At 50.2% G+C, this 12,319-nt stretch overlaps 1 protein-coding gene across 10 annotated transcripts in view; it reads left to right on the top strand.

Annotated features, from left to right (window-relative positions):
* MTMR14 (myotubularin related protein 14) overlaps positions 1–12,319 on the top strand; it is a 46,480-nt gene that overhangs the window by 32,555 nt on the left and 1,606 nt on the right. For 4 of the 10 annotated variants that reach the window (XM_072785242.1, XM_072785241.1, XM_072785248.1 and 1 more), the window contains 5 exons: positions 1,268–1,338; positions 2,089–2,147; positions 2,321–2,459; positions 3,182–3,358; positions 10,320–10,475. In XM_072785242.1, the coding sequence (XP_072641343.1) occupies positions 1,268–1,338; positions 2,089–2,147; positions 2,321–2,459; positions 3,182–3,358; positions 10,320–10,475 (602 nt within the window). The remainder of the gene's footprint in view (positions 1–1,267; positions 1,339–2,088; positions 2,148–2,320; positions 2,460–3,181; positions 3,359–10,319; positions 10,476–12,319) is intronic. The other 6 variants (XM_072785245.1, XM_072785244.1, XM_072785249.1 and 3 more) reach the window with 4 other exon arrangements.

Genomic DNA, 12,319 nt, shown 5'->3' with positions numbered 1-12,319 from the left:
ATGAACTCTGTCAGAGGCAGTGACTTTGGCATTGAAATCAGCCCGTAAAGCCCCTTTGCAGCCTCTCATTTTGAGACTGACTGGCACTCCAGAACATTCTGCCCTCCACACCATCTCCCCCACCCTCAGAGCAAGCCAGATCCTGCCTTCAGAAACTGGACAGAGGATGAGGCCGAGGCCAGTGTGGTCTGGATTCAGACCCTGGCCATCTCTCAGCATAAGCAAAAAGGGTGTCCTCAGCTGGGAGGGTTGTTTTTCAGGATGTGAGCTTTTCTCTTACCCCACCAGACATTCTAGACGCTGATGCTTTAAAACAAAACAGAGGTCTGTTAAACGGTACTCTGTCCTCCTACCCAGCCCTTGAGATTCACAGCACACTGGCATATTAAAGACTAAAGAGTCTGTGGTAAAGACACCTATTTAGTTTTATGTAACCCAACATTTTCATAGTAACCTAACCTGGGCACCCTCCCCTTTTTTTGGCGGGGAGCGGTGTTTGTGTGGGGAAATCATATGGGGCCCTGGGATACCATGTGGGTGTTTATCCAAGTAAGCGTTTGATGGACCACACCTTTCAGAATCACTGGGGAGTTTATTTAAAAACTGCAGAGACTGCCTTACGTGCACTTCATGGGGTCCATTTCACTAGGACACTGGCTGGAAGGGAGGAGAGTTTGCTGGTGGCGGTGAGTTGCAGCTAGAAGTCAGGAGCGGCCTCCTGCCTCTGTCCACCTCAGACTCTAAGCCAGACTGTGGCTGCCCCTCCAACATGGTTCTTTTGAGCTACTCTTTCTGGGTGTTCCTCCTACAAAATCTGATCCCTTTCCCTTCCTTTATGTTTCTGCAGTGTCCATTAATCTCCTCACCCCCAAATAATCTCTCTCCCAGCTGTTCTTCCCAGTTAGCCTCTCTCCTTGGGGTTCTTAGAAGAGGCTGAGGAGAAAAGCTGCATTCTCTTTATCCTTTTCAGTGGCTTGAGAACACCATGTTGAATTTGAAGACGTTTTAAAAACTCACTGGCTTACTCTAGTACATTCCCTTCCTTCTTTGCCCTAGCCCAGGCACATCTACCCTACCTGCAAAGCCCACTCTCACCCATTTATACCATTTTTAGAGCAGCATATCCAGCAGGAACCCTGAGACAGGGCTCTTGTCCACCAGGGGCTGATGAGGTGGCTGTCTGCCCTCTCCTGGGAGCTCAGCCACCTAGATTCCTCTCCTTGGAGAAAGCTGTCTTCTCATGTATGCTGCTTTTTGGTTTCTTCAGATTTTCTTCTTCTGCTTCAATTTTTTGAAGCATATCATCTCTGAGGAATTCTCTGCTCTGAGGACACAGAGGTGAGGAGAGACCTGTTTTCTCATACTGGGCAGGACACTCTGGGAAGAGTAGGCAGGGTGTCACTTACCGTCTGATTCCCTGCATGCTTGGCAAGTTGGCCTTTCGTCCCTGCTTCCCCTCTGAGGCCAGGGTGGGAATCCCTGGTGAGAGCCAATGGGAAAGAGGCTCTCCTGCCTGGGAGGCAGAGCTGGGGCCAGCCTGTAGTTAGAGTAACAGAGAGGCTATGGGGCAAAGGAATGGTCTCTGGTGACGAGGAAAGCAGGGCATGCTGCTGCAAGGAAAAGCCAACCTAAGGACAGGAGGACCCCAACACCCCACACTAAGCTGAGGTAGCTGATTCTTCCACCTGCCCTTTGCTGGGCCACTGCAGAGGTTATGTCTGCATCTCTATGCAGCCCACCACCATGGACCAGAGTCTCCCTCCAGCCTGGGAAACATAGGAGTCTTGCCTGGCAGTTGCCTTACAAGCACTGTGAGAGTTGGTGTCTTTGAATTTCACTTGCCTTCCAAATCTAAGCTCTAGGTAATGTTGGGCCAGATTGAACTCTGAGGGGCCAAGGCAAAAGGGAGGAGTCAGGCTTTCCTGGCCTTTCAGAAGCGGCCTACATTTCTCAGCACTCTAGGTAGGACTGGTCTCATTGATTTGCCAGTGAATTGGAGCTTCTCAGGCAGGTAGCATGCTGGGCGTGGGAACGACAAAGAAGACCCCAGCCCAGAATATAATTCACTATTCTGGTGTCTGTTCACAGGAGGAAGAGTTTGCCAGCCCGGGATGCAGGCTTCACTCTGGAAGATATCTGTATGCTGAGTGAGTTACAGGCCTCAGCACATTCCCCTTCCTCTGTGCATCGTTCTGAATATAGACCACAGAGGAGCTGTTTGTTCTAGACACTTCTCTCTCAGGCTGTATGGTGTGGAAGAACTAGGGGACCAGTAGTGTGAGAAGATAATGTGCTGACCAATGGCACTTGCTTCTTTCAGGACGAAAGGACCGAGGCAGCACCACCAGCCTTGGCAGCGACTTCTCTTTGGTCATGGAGAGCTCCCCAGGAGCTGCCGGGAGTTTCACCTATGAGGCCGTGGAGCTGCTCCCTGCAGGAGCACAGACTCAGGCATCTTGGTGAGGGGCCAGGCTGGAACTAAGCTTGCTCACCGCTGTGGTCCAGGGCCACCAGCTCCAGGGAGGCCCAGGAACAAAGGGGCCCCCCGACAGTAGGGCTGAGAGCACAGCTCCATGCCCTGCTGTCTTTCCTAGACCTCAGAGGCAGCCATCTGGTTGGTGAGGGGCACTGTCCGTGGTGGCTCAGGAACATAAAGGGCTGGGGCTCCCTGTGGGATGAAGAAAGAAGGCACAGGGCTGGCAGACAGGGCTGGGTGAGGGGAGGCTGGTGTAAAAGAGACTCTGTAGGGGAGCTCCCTTATGTCATTTGGCTGGGAGGTGGGGGGCCGGTTAGAAAAAAGAAAACAAGTGAGTACAAAATGATGATTCTGAATTGAGATCTTGTTTGAGGGTGAACTCCTGAGAATCTGATGACTCTGTCTCTAGACAAATAACTCAAACTTTTGTATAACATTTGGACGGAGGGGCAGTTACCAAGCTGTTAAGAAACTAGCATATACTCTGAGGCTAGTAGGCCAGCATTATTTGGATGTTCCACTCCCTCTATGAAGACCCAATCCTTGCTGCTCATGGCTGAGCCTGAGGGAACGCTAATGTATAACCATCCCCATGTGGCATTTTCCTGGTAGAGGTAAGGACTGGGCCCTGACATTTGGTAAAAGTGGGCAGAGTGCTTGCCCAGAGTGGCCCCTTGACGCACAGCCCTATTCTTTATACTGCAGGAGGAAGAGCCACTCATCCTCTCCACAGAGCGTGTTCTGGAACCGGCCACAGCCCTCAGAGGACCGCCTGCCTTCCCACCAAGGGCTGGGGGAAGCCAAGTCTTCCAGCTCCTCATCCTCGAACCATTCTGACTTTTTCAGGATGGGTAGCAGTCCCCTGGAGGTCCCCAAGCCCAGGTGAGGAGCTCCAAAGCCCCTAATGGTAGAAGCAGTTAGCCCTCCCCTCTTAATAAGCTTGGAGATGTGGTTCCAGCCCCTAAGCTGCTGTCTTAGGGTGGTCTTGGGACAGAGTTCCTTGGCATGCGGCCTGGTGGGCAGTGTACCCAGGAGGCAGAAGGATTTGACAAGCTTGCAGGCCTACCCATTTGGAGGATGGGTTAATGTTTGGGTAAGAGCTGGTTTATAGAATGATTTGAGACTCCTTCCAGAGCCTTAGCAGATGGAGAATCTAGAAGGTGTACTGATTGTAGTGTGATGGGCAGGGTCAGGGCTGCCTCTCCTTTTGCCTTTGGTGGGTCTCAGCCCCCATGACCCTCACATTCTGCTTAAAGAGATGGATCTAGGTTCTCAAATTCCATGTCTGAATTGGAGGGGCAGCAAAGAGAACAGATGGAGAGCTGGGCTAGATGTAAATGGCTTGGACGAACCTTGGGAGACTCTACACCTGAAGAGTACTCAGCCAGATTGTACGGGTGTGGCCAGAGTGTGCTGTGGGAATAACATTTTCTAGAAGAGATTAAGGCTGAGCAGTGGGTAGGGGTTTAGAATTGAGAGATGGTCTGGCACTTGGGGAAAGCATTTCCTGGCTGACCCCATACCACTTTTTCCATGTCATATCCACAGGAAAGAATCCTGTGAATTGCTTTGTTTTCTAAAGTCTTGAGAACGTCTGGGCCTTCTGGAGAGAACATAGCAGTGTGTGACTTAAGAGGTCCTTGATAAATTCCAAGGAGAAAGGGGCTTTTAGCATAAAGAGCATAAGCCTTGGAGTCTACCCCAGATTTGAGCCCAGCTCTGAAACCTACTGCTCCAGAAGTTTCAGATCTTTTCTTTGTAGCAGGCCTGTTAACAGTGAGGAAACTGAGCCCCCAAGTCCTGAGCATATTACAGGGAAAGACCTAAAACTTCTGCAGCCCTCCTCCTATCCCCATCCTCTGGCTCTTCTCCATGGGCAAAAAGCAGGCAATGGAGGAAGAGCACCCTCCCCATGCGGCAAAGCAGATCAGCTGTAGGCCGGGAGGAGCTCCATGGAGTGCACTGACCAGACGAGTCCGGTGTGCTCCCCTCTGAAGGTGAGCCCTTCAACCTGGAGTGCTGAAGTGTCTGCCAGTGGTGTAGCCGAGCCTTCTAAACACAGACCGTGACTCCTCCGACCACACAGGAGGTTTGGAGAAGATAGCTGAACAGAGGTGGTGCCAGGCAGACCAGTCCACGTGGCTGTGCTCGCTCCTGTTCCCTGTGTGCGCCCACTGCCATGCCACCTTTGTCTGCACGCCTGGCTTTCCTCAGGGCTGCCCCGGGGCTGTGGCAGCACAGCATAACCCTCGCACTTCTGGCCTGGAACTCTTGCTCGTTGTCCCCACCTCCCTTCCTGCCTGTGCAGCATTGCTGGACAGCTGGGCAGGAGACCGGAAGAGCCCTCCTAATCTTCTCGGGTCCTGCTCTCTTAACTGCTCGGGGCTCCCCCGCTGAGGCAGCACTCCATCACCTCTTCACACACCCCATCTTTTTATTACTGCCCCCTTCCTGCTGGGTGGGAGGCAGTCTCAGCAGCGGTTCTCTGCCTGCACTGGTGGCTCAGACTCTTACGGTTGGCCCAGGAGAGCAACAAGGCCCTTCCCTAAGGAGGGGGGGTGGGGGAGGGTGCGGGTGTCCTTGGGCCTTTCAGTCCTTTGTGCTTGGCCTGGTCGAGGCTGGGAATAGCTGGGCCCAAATGGGCCACAAGGCCTTGGAGAGGCGTGGGCTGGGCTGCTTTGAAGTGTTTGGCTCTGCCAGTCTATTCTGGGAATGGCCACTTGGAGCCCGGCTGGTCTGGCCAGGCAGCAAGGTTCTGGACTGGGCGCCTGTTTGCCAGAGGTTTTGAAAGACTAGATTATTCGGATTTGGAGCATTCTAATTATGTATTTTCATTAAAATTAAAATTAATTTAGTCTCTTTTATCTTAAAGTGCCTGAGGGATCCCTGCCTCTCTTAGGTAACAACAGCCAATCAGCTTTTTAATGCAGCAGAAGGGAACAGTATGGAAAGAAACGCTTTAGTAAAGCTATCTGTGACAGCTGAAATTCCCCTCATAATGTGAATGCTTTGGGTTTCAAATGCTCCAAGTTCTATAAGCATATGTTCTTAAAGCAGGACTTCCCTATGAAAGGAGTCTGTAAAGCTTTGTTCAAAGTTAAGAAGTAGGTGTTGGGCTGGGAAGAAAGTTCTGTGGGGTGGTAGTTCTTAGCCAGTCCCAACCCCATACTCCTCTCTGAGAAGACACCGGTGACTTTTTGCATTATTATCTGCCACTGCAACAGTTTCTGATGGAGCTGCATTTCTGTACCATTGTTAAATCTCTCACCAACTACAGGGCTGGGGGCTGGGACTAGGCAGGGCCAATGCTCTGAGCTCACCAGCCCCCTAAGGTCCTGGTTGGTAAGTGGCTCAGCCACTTGGTCTCTGCTCCAGAGTCAGACATCTTTAAGGGTGGGGGGTTGCTAGCACAGCACCGTCCATGCCTGAGGAGGGATGGTGCCACCACTGAGCCCAGCTTGAAGCCAAGCTGCCTAAGGAGCAGATTAACTTGGCTGAGGGACACCCAGCAGCCTGGTTGAATAGCCAAGTAGAAACATAGGAACCAACTCCCGTTGCCCAGCTAGCTCTTCTTGCGCCATCTTCCAGCACATACCAACTGCTCATTATAAGCAGCGAGCTCTGTCCTGGGCTGTGTTTAATGATGCAGAAAACCAGATTGATTTCTGTAACACATAGGGTTCCTGTCCCATGTTTGACATTGTCTTGCATGGGATCATAGCTTGTTACCAAGGATGAGTGGTAAGAAGTCTAAATGCATTGCCAGAAAGGACACTTAGAGCCCTAAAATATTTCTTGGGCTGCTGCAGGAATGCAGAGGTTCTCTCCCTCTTTCTATCTTTTTCTCTCTCCCTCTTCATCCCTCCATATCTCCCCCCCACATACACACACACATCAATGTTTAAAGTCCAGGCTGCAGAAAACTGATGTATGGATTTTTTGTTTTTTTCAAATGTGGTAAGAAATCCTGTCTTAACCATCTCTGAAGTCAATTGCTCTGTGAGTTCAGGACCTTGTTGAACTGAAGGATTCTTCCCTAAAGCCCCAATCCTGGAAGCAGTCACTTAGGCAGAGGCTATGGGACCATCACCTAGAGGTTTGGGGGTTCGGCAGGGAATAAGTGTAGATTAGAGGTGACATTTAGGCCCCGTCAAAGTTTGGGATTTTAGATCATGGCTCAGACATTCATTCCTTGCATGTCCTTCAGACATGTCACTTGATGACTTTGAGTTTCTGTTTTCTTATCTGTGTAAACCTCTGAGGCAACTCCCAGGTTCTTCCTAGTTGTGCGCCTTCAAGCTTTCTGTGCCAGCCTCAGTTCAGGTGCTTCCAGATGCAATTAACAAAAAAAAAAAAAAAAAAATCTTAACAGGTTTAAACAATCAAGGAAAACTGGTGGTTCTTATGGAAAAGTCCAGTGGAGAATGTGACCTTCAGGTGTAGTCTGATCAAGGCTCCAATGCCATTTTCCTGTGGTTCTTTCCCCTTGCCGCCTCCCATGTACTAGCTCTGCCCTCTGGCCAGCTTCCCTAATGGTAAACAGCCACTCCTGGGACATGCTGCTTCCTTTCTCACATCCAGGAATCACATGAGGACCTCTTTTCCTTATGATAAATTATCAACTCTGTGCTTTATTCCAGTTGAAAATTATGTGCCAACCCCTGAAGCCCCTACTGTCCCTTATCCAGAAGGAAGATCAGTGTATTATGAGGCTAGTTTGGGCTGAGTTTCAGTCTCAGCTTTGCCCCTCCTAGCTGTGAGACTTGGAAAAATCACTTCCTTCCTGGGCTCAATTTTTTCATTCCACCTTTAAAGATCAAGTAATGATTCTGGCTTCCATACGTTTGGGTTTAAATAAGATCATAGAACTAAGTATCTGGCATATAGCAAATACTCATTCTTTCCACAAAAGCTCAGTAAACTGTGGTTGTGAAGGATCTGTCCTTATTCACATATCTGAGGGCAAATGGGCCATGTCAGGGCACTAGGCAGCTAGGTAAAAGGCCAGGCTAGGCACCTCAGGGCAGACTTGTTTATTCTTGCCTCAGCTGTGTGGGTTGGGCCAGCTCTGCTTGTATGGTATTCTTGTACCTCCTTCCACAAAGGACTATCTAAAAGATAACTTGCCTGAGTCCTGCCTACTCTGGGTGTCTGGGGGGAAAGTGGGAGTTGCAGCTCTTTGGTGCTATAAAGACGGGCCTAGGCTGTATCCAGACAACGGAGTGAAATGTTGCCAAAAACCCAGTCTCCTGGGCAGAAGTGTGATCCCCCTGAGATCCAGGCATATGGACAGGTGACCTTGGAAGCATCATCGGCTCCGCAGTTCTCCAATTTGAGCATAGTTTGGCCCCATATTCCCTCTGGCCCTGTAGGTAGATTAGAGGAGCTAGAACTTGGACCTCTTTTTTTTTTTTTTTTCCTGCTTTGTGCTTGAGTAAAGATGCAGGACTGAAGAGTATGGGGTCTTAATAAAGCTGATGAAGTCATCTGTGTACTGAGACTGCAAAGTTTTCCTTCTTTCATTAGGCAGGTACAGGTACTACTTCTGGGGACTGTCTGCTTTCACCTTTAGGTGTCCCCTCCAGCCAGCTGATCCAGACTGGCACTTAGGAGCACCTCTCTGCTTAGCATAGCCCCCTGATCTCAAACCTAGGAGCTGAACAATTGCTCTGCAATCCTTTCTTTGACAAAAGCCTCAAGTAGGAAGATTTGTTTGTAGCCTATGTGTTCACTCTTGTAAAACAGGCAAAGGATGGTTGCTTGCTGAGATGGCTTTCTATCCCCTGGGATCATATACTGTTGCTGTCTATATTGCCTACTTCACTCCACAGCTATCCCCTCGCTACTCCAAATGTGGTTCTTGCCTGGTGGTGCTAACTGCTGGACACTGGGGAAGCAAAGTGACTAGCTTAAGGGGACCGGGAATCCTCGCATTCCATCTTTCTGTCATTTTTCCATTGGTAGTCTGAGTCTGATTGCCTGGGGAGTGCCAGGTGGTGGCATAAGAAACCTCCATGTTCCCAGCCCCAGGAGTGCCCCCATCCTACTCAGCATCCCTTCCATTCCCTCCTCACTCTAGTGTTTAGCAATTGTTTTCCTACAGACTGCTAAAACTGGAAGAGGAAATCTGTGCTTAAAATTTGAACAGTAGATGAGATTTGTGGCACCAGGCTGACCTCAGTGGAGTTATACTGACTGAAGACCCAGCACAACCTGGAGGAAGCATAGGGAAACTACCAGACTGTGGCGTGTGGTTTGCCCTCTCCTGGGCAGCTGTCTCTTTGTTACAGACTGCTTGAGTCCTACCAAGTTTCTCCATCTAGAAATAAGGAAACCCTGTTTTGTGGAGCATGAGGGGCTTCCACCAGGTAGCAAACCATGTTCTTCTCTCATCCCTGATGTTTCTGTCACACACCTTCCAGAGTTTAGCAGGAATGATGAATGTGGAAGTCTCTATGTTGCAGGGGGTTCCTATTCATGGCAGCTTTAACGTAGAAAACCATCTGTTATCTCTGGTCTCAAGGTGGTTCTGTTGTAGGACAAATCCATAATCAAACTTGGCTTTAAAAATCTCTTCTTGCACTCAGTGGCTGTGGGACCTTGAGTAAGCATCTTCACCTGTCTGGACTGCCATTTCTTGGTCTCAAGATAAGGATGGCTAAAGATTACCTGAGACGCACTACCTGGCCAGAGCATCACTCAGGTGGCAGTTGCTTGAGAATGAGGCTGGGATGGCCACTTATGAGGGCTGTTGCCTCAAACTAGGAGATGTTGATGCCAGCTAACTAGGTGGGCCAACGCCAGCAAATGCCTTTCTCTGTTTCCCACCCCCTATACCACTACTGATGCTTCTGTCTGCTCCTGGGTCCCTACAGAAACACTTTCTGCTATTCTTGAATTAAAGAATAAAGGGTTAAACAAAGATGATGTCTCTCTGGAGATGGAGACCTGGGGTAGCTGATGAAAGGGCCTTGTGTGCGGTCTTCCCATTTCCTCCCTTCCTTCCCGACCCCCACTGGGTGGGCTGTTGCCCTGAGACCATAGAGAGAGGTTAGCTGTCCGTGAGAAGGTGGTAGCAGCAGTAGATTCCCAATGCAACACTCTTCTCCCTGCACCACCCAAACCTCCATCTGAAAAAGGCCTGATGAAGCTGTCAAGTTGCCTGCCTGAATCATCCCCACCCTCTGGGCATAGCTAGTGAGTTTGCTGGGTTGATGCTTGTGAATACAAACTACGGCTCCTGGAAGGTGCTGCAGAGAAAGCATGGAGGGGTGTGCCTCAGGGCGCTCATCACCTCACTCTTCAATCTAGGTCACCACCCTCCACTGTCCCCAAGAAGCTTGTTCTCCCATTGCTCTGATAAGACTTCATTGGACCCTGAGTTCTGGCTTCCCCACCCTGCCAATCTGCATGCTGGGGGAATATGAGGTGATCCTGCCTCCCTGGTTCCTGGGGCATCCAGCCTTGCTCCCCTCCTTTTGGTGCTGTTGAGATTGGACTTGCTATGTCAGCCACAGGGCAGGCATCCCCTGACCTGAGGCTTTGGTTGCTGGCTCCCCTCTTCTCATTCTGCTTTGCTCTTCTTTTGCTTCTGTAAGTCTTTGCACAAAGCATTGTCCTCACACCTGAGCCTGCCTTATGGTCTATACTCTTCTTTCTCAATCACAACCTATCCAGCTGATTTTGTACTTTTGAAGAAAGTGGTTTACAGAAGCTCTACCAACAGAACCTTGTGGCTATGGTCCAGGACCATCATAGCCCCACCCCCATCCCTCCAGGGCCTCCCCTGTCAGGCATATGACTGACTGTGCATCATCTTCCCTCTCTCTCCTCTCTGCCCCAGATCAGTGGACCATCCCCTGCCCGGATCCTCTCTCTCCACAGACTTTGGCAGCTGGCAGATGGTAACAGGCTGTGGCAGTATTCAGGAACGGGCTGTCCTGCACACAGACTCCTCTCTCCCTTTCAGCTTCCCGGATGAGCTCCCTAACAGTTGTCTGTAAGTGTCTTGCTTGAGAAGACAGGATGCTCCCCTGCCCATATCAGAAGCTGGTGAGCAATCAAGAGTGTTGGTTAGGAGTGAGGCAGCAGCTGGCCCTGGATCCTTGCCCTTCCCCAGTGTCTCAGCTAAGTATATACCTCACTGTTCCTGGACTCCTGAGGTATGAAAGAGGCATTATGGGCTGCTCTGTAAGTGTGTTGCACTGTGTGTTCACTCTCCAGAGCCTCCAAAATTCGTCCACAGGTGCCTTGGGGCACACCCTGAGGGAAAGCTGGCTGGACTGTAACTATAGAAGGTTCTATTTCTGTCTGAGGCTCTGCCTGACATGAGAATCCTTTGAAATCAGAACAGTGGGGTAGTGAAAGTAGGTGTATGGTGGAGACCAGAGCTGGATTGGAGCTAGGTTAATTCAAGGGCTGTGCTGCTCCTAGTAAAACCAAGGGTTCTTTGCCATCCTCTTTCCCCTTTTGTCTGCTGCATTTGCCTCTGGTCAGGAAAGAAAATTGGATGGGGATACTAAATCCCAAAGCCTATAAAATCCTCTCACTTCAAGGCTCCATTACTGAGCTTCCAACTCTTAAATAGTGTGTCCGCTTGAGTGGCTGCCTCTGTGGCAGCCCCCTGCCCCCTGCCTGCTTTACTGCTTCATGGATGTCAAGCAGTAGAGCTTCTAGTGGCCTGCCCCTCCCCATGATGGGTTGAATGAACCTCAGGTGCTGGGGATTCATCATCACCACCAGAATTTGGCTCATACCCACCAGGGCTGACAGGTAGGTCAGAGGCATGTTGCCATAGGCTGTTAAGAAGGATTCTCTGCTGAGGGCAGACAGAGCCTGCACCTTGGGGTTCCAGGATGGCGTAAGCCCAGGAGCCATCTCTGGAGGAAGCAGACATCTTCGCCCCTGCTTGATAGCACCCCCTCACTTAACTGGCATTAACCACTGAAATAGGCAACTCCAGCCCCAGGTCCTACAGTTTATACCTTGGGCAGCTCTCTTGAGCTCCTAGCCAACCCTCAAGATCTGGGTGGTTGCCAGAAGAAGGCTAGGTTCTGTGTGTTCTCATGGCCTCCAAAATTGCAGTTGTAGGTGTGGGGTCAGGGTTGATTCCTCCTGAGATCATACGGTATGTGGATTTGGTGCTTGGGCTTTGTTATCAGAGAAATTTAGTCAAACTCCTAGCTGTCTGCTTACCAGCTACATCTTAGGATGTTAGCCCTGACCTCTCTGAGCCTGCTAGTTCATCTGTCCAGAGGGAATGGCACTAGAATATCTCTGCCTGCCTACCCCTTGCCTGCTGTGTATCCTTAAGTGGATCACATATCCTCTCTGGGCTCCAGTTTTCTTTGTCTCTAAAAGATCTCTCCCTCTTTTGCCTCCCAGAAATAAGGGACAGTGAGAATGCACACGTTTGGACCTTTGGATATTCCCTGTGAATACAAACTACCACTCTGAATTTCTCCTGGTTATATGCTGTAAGGAAAAGCTAAAGAAGAACACACAGCCTCTAGCCTCTGTGAAACCTAGTTTAGAGAATAAAGAAGATCTAGGACCACATGTCTCCCCCAAATGCCAAGAAAGACTTTGTTCATGGTGTTGCAGGAATCAAGCATCAGCTCTATTTTCCTAGAGCTGCTGCCAAGCTGCTTGACTTTCCTTCACCCTAGAACCTGCCGCTTCTCTGTCTCTCTCCCACACTTAGTCACCCACTCATACATACCACTCGCACCAGTCTACATTCCCTATGTCTGTTCTCCCCATACATACCCCAGGACTGTCGTTTATCCTCCTATCTCCATCTGTTCCCTCCAGGCCCTGGGGTACAGTCATTTGGGTTTGGGA

This window comes from Canis lupus, chromosome 19, assembly GCF_048164855.1.
Source record: "Canis lupus baileyi chromosome 19, mCanLup2.hap1, whole genome shotgun sequence".
Lineage (NCBI taxonomy): Eukaryota > Metazoa > Chordata > Mammalia > Carnivora > Canidae > Canis > Canis lupus.
The sequence above is the reverse complement of the archived record's forward strand: the minus strand, read 5'-3'. Positions and strand labels throughout refer to the sequence as shown.